The 27,384-nt window shown below is 47.2% G+C and overlaps 2 protein-coding genes across 6 annotated transcripts in view; both read right to left on the reverse strand.

The window, feature by feature from the left end:
* Positions 1–209: 209 nt before the first annotated feature.
* SEMA4G (semaphorin 4G) lies at positions 210–13,672 on the reverse strand. 3 transcript variants are annotated; one of them, XM_019724929.3, is made up of 16 exons: positions 13,518–13,672; positions 10,136–10,613; positions 9,881–10,029; positions 9,536–9,598; positions 6,738–6,836; positions 6,526–6,619; positions 6,281–6,394; positions 5,919–6,088; positions 5,666–5,835; positions 5,248–5,392; positions 4,917–5,139; positions 4,401–4,516; positions 4,102–4,262; positions 3,842–3,903; positions 1,407–2,457; positions 210–1,313 (listed from the first exon to the last, which is right to left on the reverse strand). In XM_019724929.3, exons 2-15 carry the CDS (start codon positions 10,257–10,259, stop codon positions 1,628–1,630), a joined length of 2,520 nt encoding a protein of 839 aa, XP_019580488.3. In that variant the 5' UTR covers positions 10,260–10,613; positions 13,518–13,672; the 3' UTR covers positions 210–1,313; positions 1,407–1,627. The 3 variants fall into 3 exon arrangements, with proteins under 3 accessions (XP_019580488.3, XP_019580485.3, XP_019580486.3); XM_019724926.3 differs by having other exon boundaries at positions 210–1,317; XM_019724927.3 differs by lacking the exon at positions 13,518–13,672 and adding an exon at positions 13,196–13,334 and having other exon boundaries at positions 210–1,317.
* Positions 13,673–17,873: 4,201 nt separating this feature from the next.
* SLF2 (SMC5/6 complex localization factor 2) overlaps positions 17,874–27,384 on the reverse strand; it is a 48,571-nt gene continuing 39,060 nt past the window's right edge. For 2 of the 3 annotated variants that reach the window (XM_088791886.1, XM_019724923.3), the window contains exons 18-20: positions 25,338–25,424; positions 23,329–23,397; positions 20,818–21,135 (exon numbers count right to left, since the gene is read on the reverse strand). In XM_088791886.1, the coding sequence (XP_088648012.1) occupies positions 21,100–21,135; positions 23,329–23,397; positions 25,338–25,424 (192 nt within the window). In that variant the 3' untranslated portion in view covers positions 20,818–21,099. Of the gene's footprint in view, positions 21,136–23,328; positions 23,398–25,337; positions 25,425–27,384 lie in introns of all 3 variants that reach the window. The other variant, XM_019724921.3, reaches the window with a different exon arrangement.

Below are 27,384 nucleotides of genomic sequence, written 5' to 3' on the forward strand. Positions count from 1 at the left end.
TATCACCAAGGTCTGTGAATAGTGAAAGTCCTAATAAAGGCCTCTGTGCCTACCCAGGGCACCCAGGGTAGTGGCTGAGGATCCCAGTTTCCTCTGCAAATGGTTTGTATGGGGAGCAGTCAGCCCTGCAGCACCTTCAGTGTAGGCTCAGAGCCTGTCCCCTGGTGCTCAGGGGAAGGCCAGTTTAGATCAAGCAGACTACTCATAGCTGTGGGGAAAAGAGACTGTTTATTAACCAACGGGGTGGAGGAGCTGAGCCCAGGCTCCCCACTCTTTCACATGCCTGTTCCACCCACCAGGGTGGTGAGTGGGGGCATTCCTAAAGAAATGTAGCTGTTCTCACAATAAATACATTCATTGTGGGTGGAGGTGGAGAGGATGGGTGAAGGGCAGTAAAAATCCGTGGGATTCCACGTTCTCAGCTACAAAAATAACAGTCATCCTCACCCAAGGGGAATCGGGGAGCTCAGTCAGGATTTGATTGTCCCATATGGGCCTGGAGACTTCAGAGGCCCCTGGACTCTGAAAGTGCCCCGGTGAGGTAGGACAGGGGTGGGAGCCAAGCATCCCAGCCTCTGCCCTTTGCATAGTTCCTAGAACGGGCTTCATGTGCCAGGTGAAACATCAGATCTCTCCTCCCCCTGCTCTGGTCGAGGGATAGCAAATGCTTGGTCCCCAAAAGGGAAGCTGGCTCATTGAGTGCAGTGTCAGTGACCCGTCCTAGGGAAGTGTCTTCAAGGACAGCTGAACGGGAGAGGGCTCTCCCTCTGAAATGTCCATGGACCAAATCCGACAGACACAGGTCCGAGGCAGCAAGGGGAGGCTCAGAAGGTGCATGTGAGTGGAAATGTAAGCACACGTATGAGAGAAAGGGACATGCCTGGAACTCTGTTTCTGTCACTCTCAAAAGTGACCAAGGGGGTGGGGGGTGGGGCTGACTCATAAGGGCTGCACATTAAGGGAGAAGAGGGGAATGATGGTCTTACCTCCCCAGACTGGCCTGTTCCTAAGCTCTAGCCAAAAAGGGCACCACATGGGGCTGGGACTAGGTGAGAGGACTAGATAGGATGGGATGTGGCAACTGGGAGGGCACCCGAAGTCCAGAAGAGATGAAACAAGAATGTACCAGAAGGGGGGGGTGAGGGAGGGTGGAGGCCCTGCAGCCCAGCTGATAGACATTCTTCCGTGTACACATGTGCATGTGCGCAGGGCTCAGATGGCTCTGGTGGCTGACAGGTGTGGGATGAGGACCATCTGGCACATAGGGCCATGCAGAGGGTGGTGACGTTGAGGCCATCTGGACCTGCAGAGTCCTGCCTGGGAGAAAGAGGAAGGGTTTGAGCAGACAAATGGGGCAGGAGGACGGGGACAGGAACTGGGGCTGCAGAACCCGTGGGACCACCTACCTTGAGGAGCACCGGTTGGCCTGGGCTGCTCACAGATGGGTCTGTGGAGACTGAGGAGGGGCTTTGGCTGGGCCTGACTCTGGCCAGCCCTACAGGGACACGAAAAGTTGGGAGAAGGGCCTGGAGTTGGGGTGAAGGTAGGGTGTCTGTGTTGGGGAAGCAGCAGCCCAGCCTGGGGTAGACGGCTGGCTTGGAAGAGCATTTGTCCTGGGAGGCTGGGCTCAGACAGAGCTCTCATCCAGGTGCTCTACAAGCTGGGTGTGTTTCCTCTTCTCCAGGATGCGGCTGAGCTCCTCAGCGAAGGAGCAGGGCCCCACTGGCACTCCGTTATTGCTCTGCCTCAGGAGCACGTAGCTACTGCCATTCATCCTGCGCAGCCGGCTGGGTAGCGCCACCAGCCCATTGGTCAGCTCAGCCGGTGGCGGTGGGGGTGGCGGAGGTGGTGGGGCTGGGGCTCCTTCCCCAGGGATGATCTGGAGACAGCCGCTCTCCAGGCCCCCAGCTCCCTCCCCATCGTCACCCTCATCTTCCTCTCCAGGACATTGGCCTGAGATTGTCTGTAGCTGGACAGCAGAGCCCCCTGCCCTGCCAGCCCGACCCAGTGAGTATTTCCGTCGGTGCCCTCGTCTGCCTCCCCGAAGACAGGCCACATAGAGGAGGGAGGAAGCCAGGATGAGGCAGAGGCCACCAAGTGCAGCGATGGCTAGCACATAGAGCAGCCTCACATCAGGTGCCAGTTGTGCCCCAGGCATGGCAGGGGCTTGTGGAGCCGGCGCAGGGGTGGCTGGCCGCACTGTGAGGCTGTAGGAGGCCAGCAGGGTGCGGAGGCCGTTCTCCTCAGCGTAGCAGCCATAGTTGCCACTGTGCTCAGGCTGTGTGTCTGTCACTAGCAACCCATCCACGCCCACACGGTAGCCATCCCGCCCATCGCTCAAGCCCAGGCTCCCATTGAGCAGCCACAAGGCCCGGGCTAGGTTGGATGGCTGGTCACAGGGCAGGAGGACATCATCACCCCGGAGCACAGAGCGGGTCTTCACTGGTGGTGGTGGCCCTGGAGGGAGTGAAGGACAGGAGGAGCACACAGTGCTTGCCTATTCCAGGGAGGGCATTGGCGATGGCACGCCAGATGATTCCCCGTTGTATCCCCAGCACCAAGCACGGAATTTGGACACTTGGCCAAGCTCTGCACTTACGCTCCCACAGCAGGTTCACACTGGCCCTTCCCTGTAGTTGCAATTCCTGCCATCTGCCAATGATGCCTAATCTCTACCTCCAGCACAGAGTTCTCTCCTGAGCATCAGAATTGAGTATCTTCTACATGCTGGGCATCACCATGAGGTCTCTTGGACATGTCGCAGGAACCAAAGCAAAACTTCCCTCTCAAACTACACTAGTTCTTTTCATCACCATGAATTGTCATCAGCATGAACGTCACCATCTGAAATCAGAAACCTGGGAGTCTCCCTCGCCTCTCTCTCCCCCTCACTTTTGTATCTAACCCTCACCAAGATTCTGCTTCCGGAATCTATCTCAGACCTGTTGACTTCTCTCCTTCCCGAACTGCTGGCCCATTCTGGTCCCCAACTAATCTGTTCTCCAGGCAGCAGGAGCGTGACGTTTTAAAAACAGCCGATCATGCCACTCCCCTGCCTTAGCATGGGCCCTGCCCACTTCTCCAGCCTCCTGTTGCTCAAACACGAATCTTGCTCTGCCTGCTGTTCCTTCTGCTTGTGTGTCATCCTTCTCTCCCCATGTCTCCACTGCCACTTGCCTGGTTAACTTGGGGGGAGAGAACATAGCAGTGATCAAAAGCACAAACTCCAGTCCGACTGCATGGAGGCAGGTTCCAATTCTGACCCTGCTGCTTAACAGCTGATTAACTTTGGGCCGCTTACTTATTCTACCTGTGCCTCAGAGAGGTTGCCCCTTATGGGGATGATGGTAATGGCACCTCTCAGAGGAATGCTGTGAGAATGAATGAGACAGTGCATGTGAGTGTTTGATCAGTGCCTGACACATAGTGAGTACTCAGTACATATTAGCTATGATTACTAACTTTTCCTTCAGATAGCAGTGCTGATCATCCTTGGGGTAGTACCCATTATCCTTCAAACCCTTGTCATAGTTATAATTTTTCCTTTTGTAACAAAAACCAAAGAAAATAATTATAATTCATTGTACGATCATGTGATTGCTAGCCCTCCACCTCCAACTTGGCTTTAAGCTCCAGACAAGAAACTTCACATCTTGAGCCTGTTTCCTTATTTATAATTCTTTTGGGCAACAAATGTTTGTTGAGCACTTACTCTGCGCCAGACTCTGTAAATACACACATATAGCCATTCAGATACATACATGTGCAAACAAATGACAGTAGATGGTAAAGAAGACAAGCTATGCAGCCAGACCCACACACATCCATGAATGTCACTTACCTGTGTCCCTGTTGCCCTCACAGCCTCGGTTTCCTCTCTCTATGTCCTGTATCAGTGCTGTCCTGGAGATGGAAGATCAGGACTCATGAACAAGAGGGACTGGGCTTGTTTCCCCAGTGGAAGGGTCAATAGGGCTGATACCCACTACTGGCAGCCACTGCCCCTACAGCTGGCGGGCCTTCCTCCTCCCTTCAGGTCCTGATCCCTGGGCACATGGGACCCTCACACCCCCTTCCACCTTCCACCAGCTACCCTGGGACCTGTTGGCTATGGCGGTGGCCTCCATGCAAGCATGGGTGCTGGGGTCCCAGCCGCAGTAGGGGTCTCGGGCCAGGATGCAGTCGTAGCAAGAGCGGTAGCGGGAGCAGCTGGACAGTGGTAGCTGGATGACGCCACTAGGGGCCCCCACATAGAGGCTATGCTGGGAGCCAGAGAGGATAGCTGGTCAGCAACAGCCCCACTCCCACTTACACACACACACACAGCCACTGCCCAGCCTCCCCAACTCCCTCCCCCTGTTCCGGCAAGACCATACTGAAGGTCATGAGTCAGGGGCTACCTGCATTGGAGAGATGACCAGATTCTCCACAGACTGGGGTTCCTTGAACACTTGTATCTCTTCGATAATGTGCATCCCAGAGCCTAGGACGACAGCTTTGTGGATCCAGCCATCAGCTAGTATGGATAGGGCAGAGGGTCAGACCCCAGCAATGAACTTGCTCTTGGCCCCCTGCAATAGCCTAATGGGACCGGTTTGGGAGTCATAAGGTCAGGGACAGGAATCAGCCAGAAGTAGTGGGGCCTCAGGACACTGGCAACTCTGGGCTTGTCATGGCAGGAATTACTGGGTTCATAGCATTGTGACTGAGGTCAGATGTCAACTGTGGTTGGTGAAAGGAGTCAACAGTCACCGAGAGCCAGTGGTCATAGGGGCCAGTCGTCAATGTTCATTGAAGAATCAACATCAGTGGTGACCAGGGTTTTGTGATCAAGGGTCATCCGGGGGCTAGAGCTCAATAGGGATTAAGGACAGGTCAGCAGTCACCAGAGGGCTTAAGCCAGGGGTCAGAAGCACCTGTGCCCAGAAAGAGCAGGTCATAGGTGAGTCCAGCAGGCGTGGTGACAGGTGTCCCTGTGAGGTGTGTGTAGCGCACGCTGCGCTTGAGCAGCAGGGGCCGTCCACGTGTGGGCACCACGGGCCGAGCCATCAGTGGGTGCAACTTGACAAAGTCCAGGACCAGCGATGGCAAGTCCTGGGATGAGTTGTAGCCTCGGCTGCGCAATGAATCTGTGATGCACTGGGGTAGGGGACAGGGGTGGTGAACCTCAGGACTCCCCACAAGGGTCCTACTAGCCCTCCCAGGGCTTCTGTCTACTCAGCACTGACCCCAGGCCTGGGCACTCACCGAGCCAGGCCGGGGTTCCGGCACCTCGCCCTCATAGCGGCCCCAGCGCCGGGCACCATCCTGGTATTCCATGTAGGGGCCTGCGAAGACAGCCTGCACCTCCGTCAGGTCGTAGCGGCAGATGGCTGAGGCCTCCAGGGTCTTCCTAGGGATAAGACATAGGGGAGAGGGCTGAATCACACTGAGTGGAGCCTGCCCCCGCTACCCGCTCACCCTGACCAACCCCAGCTCCAGGCCCACAGGGTCTCCTGAGGTCAGTAGGCCACTGTGGCCGCCAGCCCCAGGCCAGCTGGATGTGCCTGAAATCCTCTCTGCAGCCTGCCCTCCCAACAATGGTTCCTGCTCATCCTCACTGACCTCCGCTCCAGCCCCTATGCCAGCCCCCTGTTCCTTGCCTCCCCACTGTCCCTGCACTGACCACTGTGTGGTCAGCGTGAAGACTGCATAGAAGTGCGTGCGGGCCGAGGTGTCCGTTTCCAGGCTGCAGACACCACGCAGTGTCTCATACTGTGGAATGTGGCAGATGAGACGCGCCTTTAAGAAGGAGGTCCACTTCTTCTGCAGGATCTTCCTCCCTCCCAGGTCACCCTGGGGAGGTAGGGGCAGGGGGTCAGAGGCCAGGGTCTGCGGTTCAGCCTCGACACCTTTGGCCCAGCCTCAGTCCTACTCACCTTGCACACACGGGCCACACGGGCCACTCGGTGGCTGCTGCGGCTCTGAGCAAAGCTGCCAGAACCCTCCTCAGCGGCACGCTCCGTGAAGAAGTAGTAAACCTTGTCATCGTCACCCACCGCACTGGCCTTGCTCTCCCGCACCAGGACGGAGAACACAAACTCAGCATCTGGGTGGGGCAGTTCACGTGACTTCTGAGCCAGGCTGGGGCTTTCTCCCATCCCCCACCCCTCACTCAACAACACACAGGAAGAGGCAGGCTCACCTGGGGATTTGGGGATAGGATGGTCAACTGCCCAAGGGAGTAAAGATGAAGCAATAGTGCCCTGCCCCCCACCATCCTGTGCCTCATCGTCCTAACCATTGAGCCAGTGCATGGGTGCCTCCTCCGTCCTCAGGGAGTGCGGGTGGCGGCTCCGGCGGATGTCAGGAATGCTCCGGAACTCATACCGTGTAGCTGTGTAGAGGCCTCCATCTGCGGGACGAGGTGCCAGGCACGAGACGTGTCACACACAACAAGGCACATGACACACATGGGGGGCAAGTCCTGGCAATGACATCCATGTCCCACAAAATGCATGCTTGTGGATGGGCTGGGTGGCTCACCGATGATGAGACCTGTGAAGCCACGGGCTGGGTCGTAAGGACACTTCTCCTTCCCCTCCTCGAAGCTGCTTGGCAAGGTGAAGGCCTCAGCATCCTGAGGGAATGGAGAGTCCAGAAGTCAGTGGTTCCAAGGACAGGCAGGGGTTGTGGCCCAAGGTCAGAGCAGTCTGATGTCAGGGACCAGCGGTTAGGGCTGGGGCAGGCATACTCACAATGGCTGCACAGAGGGGCTGGAAGGCGTGAGTCCCACATGCATAGAGGTGGGTGGCATTGAGCCTCTGTAGGAATCGCACGTGGTTGAAACACTCGGTCTGTGGGATAGGTGGGGGAGGGCTGTGAGCTCCAGAAGGAGGCCTCTTCATAGTCCAGCGTCATAGTCTGGCTCTTACCCTACCCACAGGACACATAGTTCTTTCCAAGATCCCAGCGGGTTCCAAGATCCCAGTGGGTGTTCTCACTGCCCAGAACACAGAATATTCCCTGGAACTCACTGTCCTTTGGCCTCCCAATGGCACGACTCCTCTATCTCTTGGATTACCTGATTCACTCTGCCAGCTTCTCCTGCATCTCCTGCACCCCCAGTTCAGAGGCTCCCAGACCCTCACCATCCTAAAATGCTTCTCTCACATCTCCTTATCAGCAACGTCTCCCACTCCTGGAGCTCCCACACCCCCTTTGGGGTGACACTACCAAATCTATTGCCATGCTCCAGCCCTCTCTCCACCTGATATCCCACAGACACAACAAACTCACCTGGTCAGAAAGCAAGCTTATCCCTCCTCCCTAACCTGCATCTTCCCTCCTAAACCTGTTCATCCAGTCATCCCCACCTCTCCATCTTTGCATCCTATTACTCAGTCCAGAAACCAGGAGTCATCCTTGCTGCTTCCCATCCCCTCACCCCCACATTCAGTCCTGCTCCCTGATTAAGTCTTTGTCCTATGTCTCTTGACTTGGCCCACTTCCCCTCCACTGCCCCCACCCGAGTTTAAATTACCACCATCACCACTTGCCTGAACTGCAGTGACCCCGACAGCTCTCCCCATCCTCCGCCACTCTATGAGAACGACTTATTTATTCAATCAATGACGAGTATATGCAGTGTACATTCAAAAGGTACAAAGGGATATGTTGTAAACAGTCTCCTTTTTATCTCTGTTGCCTTCAAAGGAGACTGCTATTGCCATTGTCTGAAGTTTCCCTCCAGAGATAGTCTACCAACCAGCACACTCTTGCAACCCACTTTTCAAAGCATATTTTAAAAAATGTAAACCAGATCATGTCACAGCTGTATTAAAAAACCCTTCAGTGGCTCATCAGAGTCCTGAACATAGGGTCCCACATGCTCCTGGCCCTGCCCCTTTCTCTGGTCTCATCCACCCGACTCCAGCCACACTGGCCTTCTCTGCCCATCAGGTGCCTTAAGCTGCTGCTCTCTTGACTTCTTTGCCTTGTTAGTGATTCCTCCTCCTGCACGGTACCCAGGGTTGGAATCCATGCAGGTGTCTTTGTCTTATCCCGCTCCCTCGCCGCATGCAGTACTTTGGCAGCCATCCTTGCTCTCCACCAGCCTGCTCAGGCTTCTCTCCTTTGACCCATATGATGTCCCCAACCTCCCACTACCTTTCTTGCCTTCAGACTCACTCCATTCTAATTCATCTAGTGCCTGGGGCTGAATAAATATTCCTATAGCCGTGTTTCCCCAAGAAGTTTATATTTAATAAAGGGGAGAGGAAGGAGGAATTCTGTGGTTAAATAAGTTGGAAACCACAGGTGAAACCTACTTTTACTGGGGACTTCTCAGAGCCTTAAGGGTGTTGCTGTGCATTGTGGGATTGAAATGTGTGCAGCATTTTCCAAACTCATCTGACCATTAAACCCCTTTTGAAAATTAATGCTCCTCAAGACATGCTTTGGGAAATGTTCTCTCTACCCAAAGTGTGCTCCAGGAATCAGCAGTGTCAGCTTCACTTGGAAGCTTGTTAGAACTGCAGAATCTCAAGTCCTTCCCAGACCTACTGAATTAGCACCTGTATTTATAATATACCAAGGTGAGTCACCCGCACATTAAAGTTTGAGTCTCTAAAGTTTTTACCAAATGGTGAGGGTGCCCATTGTCACAGAATAAAATCCAAACCCCCAGCTGGGCATTTACAGCCCTTCATGACCTGGGTTCCACCTGCCTCACCAGCCCCATTTGTTTCCCATGCTGCCCCAAGAAGCATCCTTTGATGGAAGCTCCTAGAGGCGCCTCTTTAAACACAGCTGTCCCAGCACCACCCCTGACTCACTGAATCAGAATCCCTGGGCTGGTGGACGTTGGGAATGTGTATTTTTAGAAAGCTCTCCGGAAGGATCTGTTACACAACCAGACGTGAGACCCTTGCAGACACCCTGTTCTTTAGCTAGAAAGGGCTGACACTTCACCAACGCCCCTCCCTGGAATACTGGCTACTTGAGCTATTCCTTGACCAAAACCTCATTTTCCTCCTATCGAAAATGGAGGATAATACTATTTCATAGGGTTATTTTAGGATTAGGTGATAATAGCTAAGTCACTTACTAGAGATTACTTATTGTTATGATTATTATCGGGAAGCCCAGAGGAGATTAAGACGCCATCACAGACCAAGCTAATAGGTCACCAGATGTTTGGATTAGAAGTGCAGCACCTGGGGGCAGCTGTTTAGCTCAGTTGGTTAGAGCGCGGTGCTCTTAACAAGGTTGCCGTTCGATCCCCACATGGGCCACTGTGAGCTGCACCCTCCACAACTAGATTGAAACAACTACTTGACTTGGAGCTGATGGGTCCCAGAAAAACACACTTAAAATAAATAAAAGTTTTGTTTTAAAAAAAGAACTGCGCCGGGGGCTTGCCACTCTAGTAGCACTTACAATGTTTACTGTGGTTGCTGCAATTGACTGGTGGACCGTCTGTGTTCCCACCAACTCTGACATCTCCAATTGAGGAGAAGGAGGAAAGGACCTGGGGACAGGGCAGACCACATACCTGATTGTTTTTCCCTTTTTGATGACATTTGCTTTGCATCTCTGGGGAGGCCTCCCAGTGGATCTGGAGGGGGGAAAGGGGAGAAAGGCTGATGCAATGACCCCAATACCCTTGCCTCTCCCCATTACCTGTGGGACCAGGTGATAGGACCCCAGGGAGCTGGGGAAATTGGGGTGGGGTAAGTTTCAGGAGGAACATGGGATGTAAGGGAGACCTGGGCTGGGAAGGGCAGCATTGTTTGACCAGGGGGCTACGGAAGGCTGGCAGGGTTTCTAGAAAGTTGAGGTCCTGGGGAGCTGGATGAAGCTGGAGACCCTCTGGGTGGTCCAGGTTCCAGGGGCTGACCTCTTTGTGAGCCCCATCTCCTATGTCATGGGCACTGAGAGAGAACAGGGCGCCTCGGGCTCCCACCAGCAGCCTTGCCGAGGCCTCCTCCAGCAGCAGTGTTGAGTAGTTCTGGGCTGGGCCCTTGAAGCGCCGGGTCCCAGAGAGCTCTGGGGAGAGTGGGAGCTGTGAGCCCAGATCTGGGACTGCCTCCCCACCCCCAGCCCTGGCTCCTGCTGCCTTTTGAGGTTGGCGGGGGTGGGGGGGGGTCCTAACCTTCGTAGGGGATGGTCATCCGTGGGGTGGCATCTAGTTCTCTGGATGGTCTCCGCAGTGAGGGTCCAGGGACTGCAGTTGCTGTGAGGAAGCTCAGGAGGAGGGGCCAGAGCCTCCCCCACATCTTCCTGGGGACGCCCAGACCAACAAGATTCTCCGGGGGAGCCAGGGCCAGAGTAAAGGGGATGATGGGGAGAACAGTCACAGGGGTCAAGGTCCAGGGAGGTCACTTGGAAGGTCAGGGGTCATGGGGCCAGGGAGGGTCCTGGAATTGGGGGGACATGGAATCACAGGGTTGTGCGGCCATGGAATCCCAGATAAAAGGTCAGAGGGAAGGATGGATCACACGTTGTCTGTTTGCATCAAATAGAAACTCCATGGTGAGAGGGATTTGTGGGATCATAGAGGGTTTGTAGTTCACGCAAAGGGTGACCCTGCCCCGACAGCAGGGCTGTATTGGTTCTCTGAAATCCGGTTTCTGAAGGAAAAACAGGAGAAAAAGCCCTTTGATCTGTGTGTGGGTGGCAGGTAGATGACATTACTTCCAGAAGTCAGGGGGTACTGAAAGGACGAGGCCCAGCACCCACAGAGCTCCCATGTCAGGATCCACTCACAGTCATGCTCATGTAGGAAGTTGGGTGGAACTCATCCTCTTCACAAGACCCTAGACTCCCCCCAACCCAAACCCAAGGTAGTAGCCCTCCTCTGACCAAGACAGAAGCTTAGCTAGGCCTCCATCTTGGTGGAGTCAGGTTCTCTGGGAGGACACCCGCCTTCTCCTCCCAACAATGAGACCCAGCTGCAGCAGCTGCCCTTGCTGCCTGCGGGGGTGCCTTATGCAGGAAGGCCCGGGCAGAGACGTTTAATGGGCCTTTGTTTATTTTGTCCTGTTTTCCTTTGTTTTTTCTTTTCCCTGGCCTGAGCGCTCCCTCTGGAATTTCTCTTTAATTAGACACTTCTCCTCCTCAGCATTCCTCTCTGAGGGGGTGCACATCTCCGCCCTGCCCATTCGAGTCTGTGCTGCACCCTCTCGCTAGGCATCTGCATGTGCCCCTACCTGCAAACAGGCACTCACAGGCATTGGGGGCAGCGGTACCTGGGCCCCACTGGCTGCATGGGTGTAATGTCTGTGCAGGAGGCTGTAGTGTGAAAGGCCAGTTAATGGAGACATGAGCAACATGGAAAAAGTGAACGATGGGATCCCTGAGCCCTTGGCCATCTCCCCTGGCATATCTTGGACACTGTTCCCACAGCTGGACCCTCCCTCAAGCCAACCAGCTGGGGGTGGGGTGGAGGTAGGTGGCAGGCCTCCTCTGAGTCCTGTAACAGGCCTGACCTCCTGAAGGCTTCCTGAGTTGGGCTAGGTGTGGAAGAAGCCTGACCCACCCATCTCATCTGGTGCCCACAGACAACGCCAGAGGGGTCACTGGCCTCTCCCCTCCCCTCCAGGTCAAATATTAACTAAGTGGCCTTGAAGAGAGGGGAGGGACTAGGAGCTGGCCAGAAGGAGAACAGGAATTTGGAGCATTTATTCAAGAGGTAAAGGTCACTACTATAGTGGGCAGAGCCCAGAGCGGGAGAATGGAGTATGAGTAGAAAGAAAGTCCCTGGACCACAGAAAGGGCATCAGCTACTGGTTTAGCGGCTGGGGCAGCAGGAGGCCCCAGGCAAACTGCCCACGCTCCACCCCTCACTGTGGAGGCACACCTGTTTACCTTTGGGGCCTCCTATTTGCTTAGTGCAGGAGTGGGAGCCCTATGGCTAGGAGGGACCCGTCCCTAGGATTGGGCAGCAGAGACACACCCCAGGTCAGAGGAACCACTCAGAGTGTGGTACATGGCACACTTGCACGGGTTTCCACAAGAGTCACGTGTCCACAGGAGGGTGGTGTGCGTGCACACAGGAGCACATACATGCAGATTCACGGGAGGGCTGTGAACACATGCACTCGCAGGAGAGTCATGAACACGCACATTCACAGGGAGGTTTGTGCACACGTGTTCGCATAAAGGGCCTGCCACATGGGTTCATACATATTCACATGTAAGCTTGTATTAATTACATGCCCATTCATTCAGCAGGTCACACAGCCTCAGAGGTTGACAAAGAGGGCTATAAACCCACACATGTGCATATGAAGAACCGTACACCTATTCACAGGAGGGTGCTGCACAGACACGTATGTGGACGAACATGCACACAAACTGATTGATACAGTAGGTCAGGCACTGTCATGCTCCCAGAAGGGTCAAGTACATGTGTGTTCACACAGTCCTCAAACACACAACTACATCTATGCGGAGACAAGAATATGTACATACAGGGGTCCAATTCTCACTGCAGACTTGCAGGCTGCCAGTGTCCACTGAGGGTGAGATGCAGAGCAGAACCCCGCCTCCCTCCTGAATGTCCCAATTCTAAGGCCAGATTCCGTGTGCGCGTGCGCGCATGAGATGGTAGAGGTTTCTGACTTCAGATGCTCAAATGGGATGGGTGCATGGGTCAAGGCCACTGCCAGGGAGGGAGAGGTATAATACCTAACTCAGGCAGAAGGCCCCTAGTTTTAGCAAAGAAAAGATGGAATGGAACATTAACTTAGCATCTTCTACTTCCATGTATACTGCAGTTCTAGACATGGAAGTTGGGCCTGAGCTCTTAGACCCCACTTAACCTGTTGGGGCGGGGGCGGGGTTAAATGGGGGGCGGAGCTGCCCCCCCTCCCAGTGGCAACAAGGCTTCAAGGTCTCCAGTCCACACCCCACACTCTACCCCCAGTTCCACCAGTTTGGGTTCCTCCCAAGGGCCAGCCCCCTGAACTCTGATCACCTTCCCACTAGGCAGATTCTAGGGCAGAGGTTACTGAGGGGAGACCACCCCCCCAAACAAGATCAATGTAGGATCAGCGGGCTCTTGACCTTCATCCCAGATGTCCATCTGCTTAGTGCAGGCGGTATCTCCCTCTGCCCAGTAGGATGGTGGTCTCTCGGCAGAGAGCCCATCCCCCTCTATCTCCTTCCTCCACCATCTGCTCTCCGGTGCAATCCTTTCCTCAGGTCTAACCTCAGTCTCTACTGCTGCAGGTCGAGGACGAGCTCTCCTTCTATCCCGCCGGACATCAGGAGACGTGACCCAGATCTGGAGGAACACTGTTCGGCACGCGGGCCCCCGCCCCGCTCTGGTCCCCGACTCCGCTGTGGCGGGTCTGCGCCCAGCGCGGCCCGAGGCCTGGCCCGCGCCCCTTCGAGCCTTTATGCGGGACCGGGGGACTTAGCGGTGAGACAGGCCTGGCCCAGCTTGGAGGGTTGGAATGGACGTGGAGAAGGCCTGGCCTCCGCCCTCCGACCAAGGCACCACCGCCGCCCGCTCTCTCTGCCGCTCTCACCTTTGCGTTCGGATCCTGGGGCCATAGAGACGGCGACGCGCTGCTCCGCGGCCCTAAAGCACCAGCTGCGGGAGGAAGGGGCCGCGGCCGGAGGCGGGGCGGGGGTGGAGGCGGAGCCGGGGGTGGGGCGGGGGCCTGGAAGGCGGGACAGGGAGGCGGGCCGAGGGGGTGGGGTGCCTTGAAGGTCGCCGCTCTTCTTTCGCGCCCCCTGCCCTATACAATAGAGACGGTTTAAGGCCAAGGCACACAGCCTCCTAGCATCTGGCGTCCGCCGCCCCCAAGGGCCGCGGCCGGGGTATCGCCCCCTGGTGTTGGCCTTACCACCTGGAGTTCCCTCGACGGCTTATGCTTATAGCCCACCTTCTCTCCCCTCTCGCCCTAAGTCTCCTCCGAGTTTCCTACTGCTAGGGACGTGCAAACCTGTCCTTTGGAGGCTTAAAACTCTCCGAGGGCCCGAGGGGCTGTCCTTCTGCTCTCTGCCCAGGGAGCAGAGGAACACATCAAGTGAAGACCAACCAAGCTTTGGAGCAGCTCTGAACACAGAACAGGGTCTTGATTCTCAGCTCAAAGGCCTGGTCCTTCAGTCTGAGGAATGGGTGGGTGAAGGCGGTCAGGCCTAGAGGGATGAAGTAACAGCTTGACCAGAAGTGCACAGAAAATGCTGTTTTTTCTGGATAAATAACCCACAACCTGTCCACTGAAACAAATCTTAGATGTACCCGAGGTGCGCTTCTTTAGGGACTGGGTCACTCAGACATCTGCCTTCCCTTCCCCCTCATCTTGCACATCATTCTTGCTCCAGATCTTCCGGTGAACTCCACCTAGGCAATAAAATATCCTGTCCTTCCTAGGCTCAGCCATCTGACTCATCAGCAATCTAGGAAGCCCCCTCAGAATCAACTCCACGACTAGGATGGTCCTCCCATGCGTCTTTAGCCCAGCAGTTTCCCCTCAACTCGTGCCATGCCTCCTTCCCACTGCCTATTAAAGATCCCTTTAGGGTTTGACTCAAACCCCAGCTCTAGCCATGAGCTGGCCTGATCCTCTCTCATCTATGAGTGTTGATATGGGCCCAAGAGCAGGACTAAAATGATCAGGGCCACGGGGACATAGGTAACTGACTCTTGCATGTGCCTAGGAGTCTGCGCTCTGGAGGGACAGAGGGTGGGGGAACAAATAGATGAGCACTGGCCTGAGAGGGGGAACAAGCTTTGAGTGGCTCTGTCATTATTTAACTGAAGGGACCCTGGGAAAGACACGTCATCCTTCTTTACTGAATTCCTCAAAGCTTAGTTTGGCACTTCATCATATCCACTCTCGCCGTTTGGGCTGCTGTGTGTGAGTGCAGACGGCTAGACAGCAGGGCCCACATCACACTTCCACCTACCTCCACACTCTGCACTCTGTGGTGTATGTGGAGGGGGAGGTAGCTGGAGAGAAATGCGTAAAGTGCATGTCACACACATTTACAAAGAGTGCCCAGCTTCATTTTTTTAAATTCTGGGATTAGTAGCCTCATTTTATAGATGGGAAAACAGGCTTTTTCCTTGAAATTATTCTTATCTTTACAGAGTGGACAATCAGGACTAGAAAAGCCTGAGAAGAGGGAAGCAGGGTAAGCCTGGAGGGGTATTTTCAGAGCAAAGGTGGAAATGTGCAGGTTAGTGTTGGGGGAGTAAACAGAAGGGAAAAGGCATGAGAGAGGAAGGTGTGTTGGATGTGATGACATGGGAGGGCTCCTAGTGGGAAATAGAAGGGGAAAGTCAGCAAGTAGTATGGAAAAGACCACACAAGAAAATCCTGAACGAGCTGATGGATTGAGTAAGGAAGTCCAAGCTGGGAAGACTGGGAAGGCATGGCTAAGAACAATAAATCTGCAACCCACTTGTGGCAAAGTGGGTTGGGGGTGACAGAGGATGAAGGGCAGGAAGACTGCTAGTCTCACAGTACCAGACAGGAGAGAAGTTAAACTGCAGGGGGTCCGGTAGGCTAAGGGACCCAGCTCATGTTCTCACAGAACTCACAGTGCTGGCTTTAGATAACTCAAGAGGTGGCAAGTAGGCCAGTGATTTGGTGGTAGGTTCAGCATCCCATTTACCTGTACTCCATGAGGCAAGCCTTTCTCCTCTAAGGTGCTCTGATGGTAGACTCAGACCGCACACATTTTCAAATGAACAAAATGTGTACTTCACAATGCTGAGTTCCAGCATGGCACTTGCTAAAATGTAGTTGGGCAGTTACTTTAGTACCTCTGGTAATATCGATTCAGACCACAAGCCATTTCTCTCTGCTGTCCTCCCACTTCAATCTCTGAACCTAATGAAATGATCAGATGTGATGGCAATTAATGGAACTTTCTATAGGAAGCCCCTTTGATTGATAATACTCCTCTTTGCAAATCAAGCTGATAAAATATGAAGGGAATACTGACTCAAAATCAAAGCAAGAAATGAACCGCACTTAGCCATGAACTTGTGTCCTGGGACAGGCAGGTCATTCTTTGAACAGGTTGTTGCTCATCCTTAGAGTTACTCCCTTGGCTGCTTCACGAAGTGGCTGTGAGAGGATCTCACCTGAAAACCTTCTGGCGTACTTCACAAGCAGACACAAGTGTAGGTTTTGTTTTTGCCAAGCTCTTCTCCCCAAATGTTGCTGAGCGCAGTGATAGTTGTCCTCAGCCACCTACACACCAGCGTTTGGCTCCAGGCTTTGCACAGAGCAGTGACCTACTATAGCAGGAATCCTAGGTGAAGGGGGTAAGTATGAACTACTGAAACTTGAGCAGAGGTTCCCTGAGGCAAAAGAACTTGGCCTTATTTGTACTGCTTCCTGTTCACTGTGGCAGCATTTCTGTTCCTGCTTTGCCATCTCCACCTCTGGTTTGCCCAGCATTCTCCCTTTAGGTGGCGTGATCTTTATTTTGGCCACATTACAGCTGAGATGCTTCTTCAGTAGGGATTGTCACCAGTGCAACAACGCTGTAGTCTCACTGTTCGCAGCCAGTCGTCTTGGACTCAGACCCAAAGCTGGGCCTTCTGGCTTGCCCTCTCTTGACTGCTGCCTGGGGAATGGTTAGCAAGGAAAAGGGAGTATCAGGACATGTCCACACATGCTAGAGAATCACCACCCACCACCCCTTTCTCAGCTTTAGCATGCTGGGTTTTAAAAAGTCACAAACTTAATTTTTTACTAGCAGACAGAGCTGGACAGAGAAGCCTCTGCGGGCTATGTCAGAAGGACAAGAGCACACATATACTACAGTTTTAAGAGATATGGTTTGCTGATGTCAGTGAACCCCAAGTGCCTCAAGATCAATTTTAATTGTTATCTGGGAAGAGCCTCAAATTAGAGCTGAAAATAAACAACTAGCACTGTGTTCTCCCTATACACCAGGCACTTTGCTAGCACTTTCATGCATTATCAGCTCATCTCATCCTCACGAACTCAGATGGACACCGTTCTTATTCCTTTTCATAGATGAAGAAGTAACTTGCCCAAATCGAACGGCTGGTATGGTGAATCCGGGATCCGAAGTCAGGACTAAGGTAAGGGCTAGGCCCTTAACTTGCACAGGCTGTGCCGCCTGCCTCCCAGTAAGTTCTTAGGCAATGTCTCTACTTTTGACTGGGCTGTCATTCCTGCCTGTCAGAGAAAAGTGCTCCCAGGTGGTGTCCCTCCTAACTAGGCTGTCAGAAGTGAGAAATACTGGCCTGGTTCTGGAACCCGAGGCTTCTGGCAACCATGTCCAGTCCCTTCTACAAGTTCATAAGAACAGTTGCTCCTGTGAGGTGTCAACCTGTCTTCCCAACTGGCATATCCAGAGCTGTATCTGCCTGGCAGGTTGGAGGTGATCCTAAGCCCTTCCTCTGCATTGTATGGCTTCTCCTTTCTTGGACCTGGGCTGGAGAACAAGGGGCCAGGCCAAGGGTATTCTTTTCCAGTCCTTCTTGCACAATAACAAAGTACTTTCGCCTGGATACAAGAAGGGACATTGAAGAGAGCTCCGTTTGTGTGGTTCACTACTGAAGCCTCACTGAATCCTAAAAAGAGTGTCTAGCAAGAGTAGGTACTCAACAGTTGTTGAATGAACAGAGTGAATGACGTCATGTAAGAATTGAATTCCTGACTGCAAAGTACACAGCAAATTATTAATTGGGTTATAATAAAGTGAACTGTGTACAACTACAGCTTCATGGATTCCAGAAACAGGAGACATTAAGCTAAAACACTGGAGAATCCAAAGCAAGAGGAAGAAAGGAAGCAATCAGTTTAAAAACCAGATGGGGCGGGGGAAGAAACAGGACCTTCCAGATACTTAACCATCCCCACTCCCAAACAAATATTACCAAACACATGTTCAAACTGAGAAAAAGCCATTTTAATAAGACACATACATTCATAGGACTTTAAACAAGATCTAGTATAAAATTAAAAAAAAAAAAAGGAAATCTGCATTTACTTGTAAACTGCCTAAGAGCTGGTGGAACTGGCTGACAGGACTGCCCAAGGGAAACAAACACACAGATAGTGAGGTGCCAACATTGTTAATGAGTAAGAAATAACTACCACAGACCATGCTCTACATGCCCAGCCACCTGTCCCATAATCTTGCCTCCTTAGAGACAAATCAGGACAGTCCTTCCCTAATTCTCCAACTCAGTCCCTCGTTAATGGGTCACCTCTTAAATTTTAACTTTTTTAAATTTAAAAATTATTCTTGGTTTAATGACTCCACACATTATTACTGGCCAGTCCCCACCAACTATACTTGTTTTGACAGAAATAAAAATGCAAACGCTCCTACTGAGCCTGGATGACAACATGCCATTTTCTATCTTTTACATCTGGGGAGATTTCTGTGAAGTCAAAAGCCAGCTAACTTGAATCTGAAAACAAAAATCAAACGCCAACCTTCCAAAAGGTGACAAAGGCACTACTGCCATCAGGAGATAGACAGGAAATGTACAAATGCTGTTACTTTACTGCTACATAGATGCATTTTGTGCATGGAGAGCCTCTTAACATGATGTTAACTAATAGAATCATATTTTCGGATAACAAGAAAAGCAGGTTAGAAAAGGCAAACAGTTACACACAAAAGCATAAACACAAGTACCTTAATTTTCAGCTTGCAATAAGGGTAATAAGTGTGCCATACATATCCAGAAAATTAGACAAGGTGATTTTTGGCACAGTAACACTGCCAAACACACCACCACTCAGTGCAAGCTTTGTTCGCCAAGTCCCGAAAGTGGCCTGACATTCTCTGTGCAATGAACATCTTCTCCCCACTACCGTCCCATTCACTGTGTGGACAACAGCGGGAGGGAGACAAAGCATGGGGACAGAGGGAAAAGGATAATACTTGATTTGGGAGAAAAACCATGGGCTACTTGTGCTAAAAGAGAATCACAACATTTTTATGAAAACCCAAATGCAAATACTGACTGGAATATGACCTGGAGATTGAAGACATCAACCAGAGTCATAAATACAAGGGCCCAAACCGATGTCTGGCCACTCATTTTAAAGGGACAGATGAAGTATTCTTCTCTAATGGAGAAAGAGAATGAAAAATAGATATTTTTCTTATTGGAACTGCTAAATAAAAATGTATCAAAGTGGTTTTAAATTTGATGGGCAGTTATCTGTTGAAACTGCAATACAAAAGGGTCACTTAAAAAAAAACCTGAATAACCCACTTGTCCCCGCATCAATGTACACAATTAGAAAATATTTACACACTGTAATTACAAGCAATATAAGCAGTATTTTATACTTTGAGATTTTGTACACTTTACACAATGCAAAATGAGAAAAATATGAACACTTATAAAATTACACACAAATAATGTATCTACAAAGTATTAAATTACAGAGTGAAAAAGCCCCCATTGTTGGGCAGATAGATGCCAGAGTTTCAAGCTTCTGTCAAATATAACTCTTTGTATCTATCTCATTAGCCATAAGTGGCATTTTCTAACAATACCCTTGAGAGGTAGTATCAAGATAATAATACTCTTACCAGTAAACAACACAGAATAAAACTTTTGTTGGTCTGACTCTTGCAGCCTCATTCAACCAGGGTTCTCAGGAGCTGGACTTAGTCTTTCCTATATAATCTCTAACTGCTCAATTCTTGGCATGGGCTCAAAAGTTACTGATGCTATTTTAAATGATAAATTTAAGATAAAATGGTTTTTACTACTAAGCCTCAATTTAGAGGTAGAAAGCTATTCTTCAAAATTTATTTCCCCCCCCTCTCAAACTACAAACATCAAGTTCAATCCCCTTCCCCTGATCATCTTTCCCCCCACAACTGAAGACCTTTAGAGTGCTCAGGAGAGCAATGTCATCCAAGTCAATACCAAAAGGAAAAAAAGAGCGGGCGCTGTCTTTTAAGAAACAAACCCTCCTAAAAGGGACACTTAGTCAACAAAAGAATTTTTCAGTTAGTAAGAGTCTATTACTATCAAAGGCTTCAAAGGGCCCTTGGGCTAAGACCAGCACGTGCACTTCTACTAACCTTCCACCATTTAAACCAAAGGGTGGCTTTCCAGTGTTTAAGAATTTAGAGCAGCTGTGGTTTTCAAGTGCAACAACTTTAAAATACAAGCACACACACACGCGTGTGCACACACATGCGTGCAGTGTCGAAAGAATAAACAGCATCCAGGTCTCTGCCAAGATGATATACTCATGAAAATAAGGTTTTTGGAAACTTGTCCAGATCTTTAAGCTTTTACAGTATAAACTTCTGTAATATGGCTATCAAGGGGCCAGAATTCTAAGATTTAGTCAAGATTCTAAGATTTAACCAGTATTTTAAAACAAAAGCACTGGAAAGAAATTAAAAACAAACTACGTATGAATGTTTTGGCATATAAACAAAGCCACTGTTTTATAGCTTAACCTCTTCCCCTTTGGGGATCTGATAATACACCAAACTTCTGTTTCTCAACTGTTTGTTTAAATGTATTTTAAAAACCTAACAGATTTATAATCTTGAATAGTGAAGGAAAACACATGAATTGAAACCTCCCTAGAGTTTACAGGAGTTACAGAACAGATTTATCCTTTTTGTTACTCAACTCAGTTGTAAGCTTTCCCTTTGAGTCTTAAAGTAACCAAAAGAGAAAGTTAAACTCAACTGGAACTTGGTCTTGGTTTCCACATCCAACTACTCAAGTTGGTCCAAACCCTTTCTTATGTATTTTCTATGATTATCCAAGTGCCACAAATACAAAAAAAAAAAAAAAAAAAAAAAGATAACTGGCTTACAATTTAACAGAGAAGTTAATAGGGGCAGGTTAGACATGCAACTTTATTGGCCGCTTCCACTCCTCCCGTTATAGGATTCTGCTCTTTAAAAAGGCCAACTGCCTTAAATGGATCGCATTTCATATCTGCTTCAGAAATGGCAATTTCTTCATTACTAGGTTCATACTAGATATTCAAGTGGTAGGTACATCTGCACATTTTCTTAGCATTCCACTGGATTTTGTAGTAATCCTTTCTATTTCTCTAGGAAAGGCTTTTATTGAATTGCTCTTGGTTCATATTTTTGCTGCTGCAACTCCTGTTAAGAATCTGGTACCCAGAAGTCATGAAGCTGCCCCTAGAAAAGGGAAGGGGGGAAAAAAAGGATAAAGGAAAAGCAGATTATGAATTATCTAAAACTTCTAATCATCAGACAATGGGCTTTGATAATGAAAGTAATAAAATCTTTATATTGTACATTTCTCTGAAAACTCATGGCAATCAATTCAAGTTTCACATTTTGTGGTCTAACAATTAAAAAGTATAAAATAAGTACAAGATGTTTTCTCACCAATACACACATGTAGAGAGTCATATTTAAGAAGAATAAATAAAATGACAAGCTGATTAACATAAAGTTCTGGCTTTACATTCTTTTCTGTTTTAATGCCACATCAGCAAAGATGGCCAGCCTAAAAAGAAGTCTACTGAGGTTAGAAACAAAAAAACATTAGCTTAAGATTTCTCAAAGACTTCTCTAAAATGGTGTGCATATCTTATGAAGGATACCAATTGCAAAAGAGCCAAAATGTCCTAAAATAGTGAGATTGTTTTCCTAATTAATCTTCAGAGTTCCTGTTACTTTGATAAAAAAAATAGAAGCAACTTCTAGGCCCTCCTACTGAAAGGGTGGCATCTGGACCAGCAGCATTGGCATTAATCTGAGAACCTGGTAGACACGCAGACTATCTCAGGTCCCAGTCCAGACCTATCAAATAAAAATCTGCATTTCAACAAGTTCCTAGCTGATGCTTATGCACATTACAATTTGAGAAGCATCATTTCAGATAATCCCTTATCAGTTCGTTTGTAAACAAGCGGGATGGCAGACTTAATAGCAGGTAATTAAACAATGCTCCCGTTGAGCAAAGTCTCCTTACCTTTGGTATCTATGACACCAAAAGCATAAGTGACAAAAGAAAAAACAATAGATAAAACTGGATTTAATTACAATTAAAAACTTTTGTTCTACGAATGATACTATCAAGACAATAAAAAGATGACACAGAATGGGAGAAAATATTTGCAAATTATATACCTAATGAGGGACTTGTATTTAGAACATATAGAGAATTCTTACAATTCAATAACGAAAAGATAAAAACCCACTTAAAAAGTGGGTATAGGATTTGAATAGACATTTCTCCAAAGAAGCTATATGAATGGCCAATAAGCACATGAAAAGTGCTTATTGGTCATTAGGGAAATGCAAATTAAATTAATGGAACATCATTAGTGATTAGGGAAATGCATATTAAAACCACAGTAAGATTCCACTTCCAACCCCCTACTATGGTCAAAAAAATAGGTAACTTTAGTCAAAAAATAGGTAACAACAAATGTTGGCAAGAATGTGGAGAAATTAGAAACCTCATACATTCTAGTGGAAATGTAAAATACTGCAGCCGTTTTGGAAAACAGTCTGGCAGTTCCTCAAACTATTTAATATACAATTACCATATGACCCAGCAATTCTACTCCCAGGTATACGCCTAAGATGTTTTCATTTGAACACATATGTTCACACAAAAACCTGCACACAAATGTTCATAGAAGCATTATTTGTAATAGCCAGGAAGTAGAAACAACTCAAATATCTATCTAATAAGTGGAAAATAAAATGTAATATATCCATACAATGTAGTTATTAAGTAGCAGTAGAAACGACATACATGCTACAACATGGATTCACTTAACATTGTTATGTGAAAGAAGCCAGCCATAAAAGATCACACAGTATATGATTTCATCTATATGAAAACATAGAGAACAGGCAAATCTATACAGACGGAAAGTCTGTAGTTGTCGAGGGCTTGGGGGAGTAGGGATGGGAGTGCAGGTGGTTTGGGAAAGGGGAATAACTGCTAATAGGTATGGGATTTTTTTTGGAGTGACAAAAATGTTCTCAAGTTAGACTGTGGTGAAGACTGCACAACTCTGTGCATATACTAAAAACCACTGTACAGGTTAAATGACTGAAATGTATATGTGAATTTTATCTCAGTTAAGCTGTTAAAGAAATGCTCCTCATAATAAAACCTCCATCTGATGCAATTTAACATTTTAAAATGTGCTCAACCATCTCTGGAAATAAATTAATGAACATAAAACAAACAAAAACTAAAAACACATATACAAGCTACTATACCGGAGTTTTCCGTTTAAGATACCTAGGAGCAAGTCCTCTGTCATACTTTTTTTCAAACAGTATGAAGAAGTACCATTTAGCAAAACGATTAAGAATAAATAAAACTGTTTAATGAAATGACACCTGAGTAGGCCGACAGTTCTGGATTATTTCCTGCCATTTTCCATGTATCCTGGCAACCAAGTCTTTTACCTTAAAAATATCAAAAAGGGGAAAAGGGATCAGATCAAAACATCCTCATCTAAAATCAATTTAATGCTTGACAGAAAAGATCTGACAACTGTTACAGGCCCACACCCTACAACTCAAATTTGATTTTTGTCAAGAAACAGAAAATAACTCATTTTCTGGAGGGGCTTTAAAATCAGTAATTAGTAAGATTTTTCTTCATCACTATAAAATACTGAATGTTTAGGATTCCATTTTCCTATTAGTTACTAAAGATCATCCAGAAAAATATATTCCCTGTCTTCAAGACACCTACACTTTCAACTTGCTGGCTTTTGATCACCCAGACAGAGAAGCTAAAGGGTAGGCTTTGTTATGGGGCCCAAGGCTTAGGTTGTTCCCGGCCAGTTTGTATTTGAAAGACTCAAGGCCACAAAGAATGGTTGTCATTTATTCTTTCCCACATCAGAAGACCCAAAATTCACTGTTATACCTCTTTAGGTTTTTCCAAAGCACTATGAATCTTCTTGAAATACCTGGTATATTCTTACATTTGGAGGTTGAACAAGCCTTTGTGTGAAACTCAAACTTTCCTACCACTCCAGAAATTCTCAATTAGCTCTTGAACATAACTGCTTGAGAAAAATGTCTTAAACAAGTCAGGAATATTATAGCTACTTTATAAAGTAAATTGCAAGGCCTGATTTTTTTTCTCCATTTAGAGTTCAGTAGATTCAATTTCTCTGAAACAATCACCACCTTTCTACTAGAGGCTTGTGGAGGGGAACGCAACTCATCATTTCAACAGGACCATCCCCTGAAGCAATTTCCATAGACCTGTATGTCACTCTCCACTCTAAGTAAGAGGAGTCCTGGCACCAACCTATGCCCAACCCTTGGCTTTAAGAAACAAAAACCTTGGGTGGTCCCCTTTTAGCATGTCTGTCAGCAGTAGCCACTACCACCAAGTTCTACGGGCCAGTAACTCTACTCAGTGTTCAAAAGAATGTGCTTCTGCAACTATGGTTTCCACTCCAAGGCAAAGAGGTATCCCCAACATGTATTTGAAAATCTGTAATCTGATACAACTTCATTAGTTGCTCATTTTTGTATTTAACTTAAATCTACTAAAATAAATACAGATACTAAATCCAAATGGGCATTGCTGAAATGAATAAACTTTACAGCTAATTAATGTAAGATATAAAGTTACAAAGATTCTGTGACTATCCCAACACAAAGCTAAAAGATGATTTGCAATTAAAAAATCCTTAGAAAAAAAAGTTTTTAAAAAGTGTTGTTTAAGTTAGTGTTTCAGGAAAAATTGCCAAATCATTTTGTTAATACTAAAGTTGCTTTCCTAACTCTATACTCATATACTCAGCTTTCCTACTGTCTTTGAATATATATACTAAACCTTTAAGAAAAAAGCTTAGCAAGCTTACTGCTGAATCATTTCCATTCTAGAGCTCAGACTGGGTGACATAGGACTCAGAGATTTGAGGCGAGTCCTTCCTTTAACACATTCTCTAAGAATATTCAGAGAATAACACCTAGCCAATTTTTTCTCTATGAACTAAACAAGTTTTCAACCATTACAAAATTTTATAACCAGTTTTAAAACTTATGTATTTATTTAAACAAAGCTTTAATTCTTAAAGCTAACTTAAGCATACAGGACTTAATTTGTACGTAAGTTTCATTAGTAGTGGAAGAATTTTTCTCTTTAGGTATCAGGAGTTTTAGAATAGAAAATATAGTAAAATTAAAAAATATATTTGCTTTGAGATTTTTTCCCTTTCACTTTCAATCTAGCTAGAAGTACTTAGTAGAAGGTAATTTCAGTTATTAAAGGAGATCTCATATGTTCTTTTTAAAGAGAGGCTCATGCTTCTCTTCCTCAAATGTTAATGTAAGCAAAGTTAAATAAAAAAACTAACAATATGTAAGAAAAATGAACTTACCTTAGTTCTATAAAACAGTCTTGCATCTTCCCTAATGTCACACTTAACATGCTTTTCCAAAGCCCCACAGAGATGCACGAAGTGTTTCTGTGCAAAACAAATGTAAGGGATGAAAACAACTCTGAAGCATTACAAATCACTAGAACAATTAACAATCATTTCAAAATCTACCATTCTCCAATTAGCAATTTCTGATGCTAACCATCCAACATAACAGCAGTAGCAGTTACAGCAATGAAAGTTGTAACTGCCACAACAATAAGACTGTTAAGGTTTTTTGTTAATTAATGTAAAAAATAAATACAAAAATAAATTGCTTTTTGCTATGTATTGAAGCACAATAATGAAAATTAACCCTAGAGCTCAGCCTGTGATACAATGCCCATAAATTTAAAGAGCCCTTCCTTTAACAAATTCTCTCAGGAAATATTCAAATAACAGCTGTCCTACTTTTCCTCTATAAACAAAACAAGCTTTAATAGTAGTTCCTTAAAAAATTAGGTGTCTTTTAAGTTTTTGAAGTAGATAGTCCAAAACAGTCACCCTCATACATATGAGTATATTAAGGTTGAATATACTAAGGTGAGAATGTAAATGGACACTTTTTAGGAGGGAAATGTGATAACAGCTATTTTTAAATAATTAAAATTTGAAAAATTTATAAACTTTGATCTAGCAACTCTACTTCTAGGAATTTACCCTACAGAAATGCTTGCATAGGTTGGTAGAAATATATGAATAATCATATTCACGTTAGCACTGTGTGTAATCACAGACATGTAATATCCATCAGTAAGGGTTTTGAAATAATACTTTTTAGACAAAAGTACTAATATCTTAAAGTGACAAAAGGACAAGTTGCAAATAATATAAATAGTTAGACTCCCTTTTTGCTAAAATTATGTTAGTATATGCATAAATTATGGAGAAATTTACAGGAAGGCACTGAATTATAGAAGTCTTCCACTTTCTACCTTATATGGTTGTATTATAATTGAATTTTTAAATAATACTGATTTCTTTAATCAGAAAAAATAATTAAAATATAAAGTAAAGATCATGTAAGAAAATTACAGATAGACGACTATATTAGGAAGCAGACAGTTCTATATACAACAGTGTTTATAAAAATGCATGAACCAGTCTTGTGTCCTTTTCATCGTGCCTAAGGAGGTATTAAATTTTGAAACGGGTTGGATTACCTAAAGCAGGGGTGTCCAAACTGCGGCCCGTGGGCCAACTGCGGCCCACAATCTGTTTTTAATTGGCCCGCAGCAAATTCCAAAAACATATTTAGTTTACTTAAATAAACTAGGTGAGGCAATACGTACTTCACCTCGAGTGAGTGGCCCGGCTGTTTGTGTATTTTACCGCACATGGCCCTTGGTGAAAAATGTTTAAAAAAGTTTGGACACCCCTGGCCTAAAGTATGAAACATGAGGAATTAAACAAGAACTTTCCCAGGAGTATGGATCATGGTAGTATGGGAAGAACAGAATAATTCAAAACGAAAATCTTAACATGAAGAGGTAATTTAGAAACGCATATCCAAAGTACCTGATTTACCATCAACTTAATTTTTAAGGCAAATATTTCTAAAGAAGAAAAAATGTGGAGAAGAGATGGGAACGAACCAGCTGGCCCATTTCGTATTTTGTGACTTTGATATCTTATTAATGTATTACACTGTTGACAAGTTATTTATGATGGTTAAGTTCCACTCCAATAAACAGAATATTTGCAGACAAATAATTCTTTTCAGTGATGGGGTTGCAAAGTTATTATTACTTCCCTCTTACTTTCCAGTGTACACTGGAATTTCTACAGTAGTCCCCCCCTTATCCACAGTTTTGCTTTTTCATGGTTTCAGTTACCTGCAATCAACTATGGTCCGAAAATATTAAATGGAAATTTCCAGAAATAAGTAATTCCTAAGTTTTAAATTTTGCACCACTCTGAGTAGCGTGATAAAATCTCATGCCATCCTGCTCTGTCCCATCCAGGACGTAAATCATCTCTTTGTCCAGCAAATCTATGCTGTGTACGT

The sequence above is a fragment of the Rhinolophus sinicus genome, chromosome 15 (genome assembly GCF_057876585.1).
Source record: "Rhinolophus sinicus isolate RSI-liver-muscle chromosome 15, RSI-T2T, whole genome shotgun sequence".
NCBI lineage: Eukaryota > Metazoa > Chordata > Mammalia > Chiroptera > Rhinolophidae > Rhinolophus > Rhinolophus sinicus.

Bases quoted from the DNA above. Each gene is read 5' to 3' on its own strand.
- SEMA4G (XM_019724929.3), bottom strand. From the start codon at position 10,259: ATGTGGGGGAGGCTCTGGCCCCTCCTCCTGAGCTTCCTCACAGCAACT. The intron at 6,089-6,280 runs GTTAGGACGATG...TGCCCCACCCAG, and splicing joins ACCCATGCACTGGCTCAATG to ATGCTGAGTTTGTGTTCTCC. The intron at 5,836-5,918 runs GTGAGTAGGACT...CTACCTCCCCAG, and splicing joins GTGTGGCCCGTGTGTGCAAG to GGTGACCTGGGAGGGAGGAA.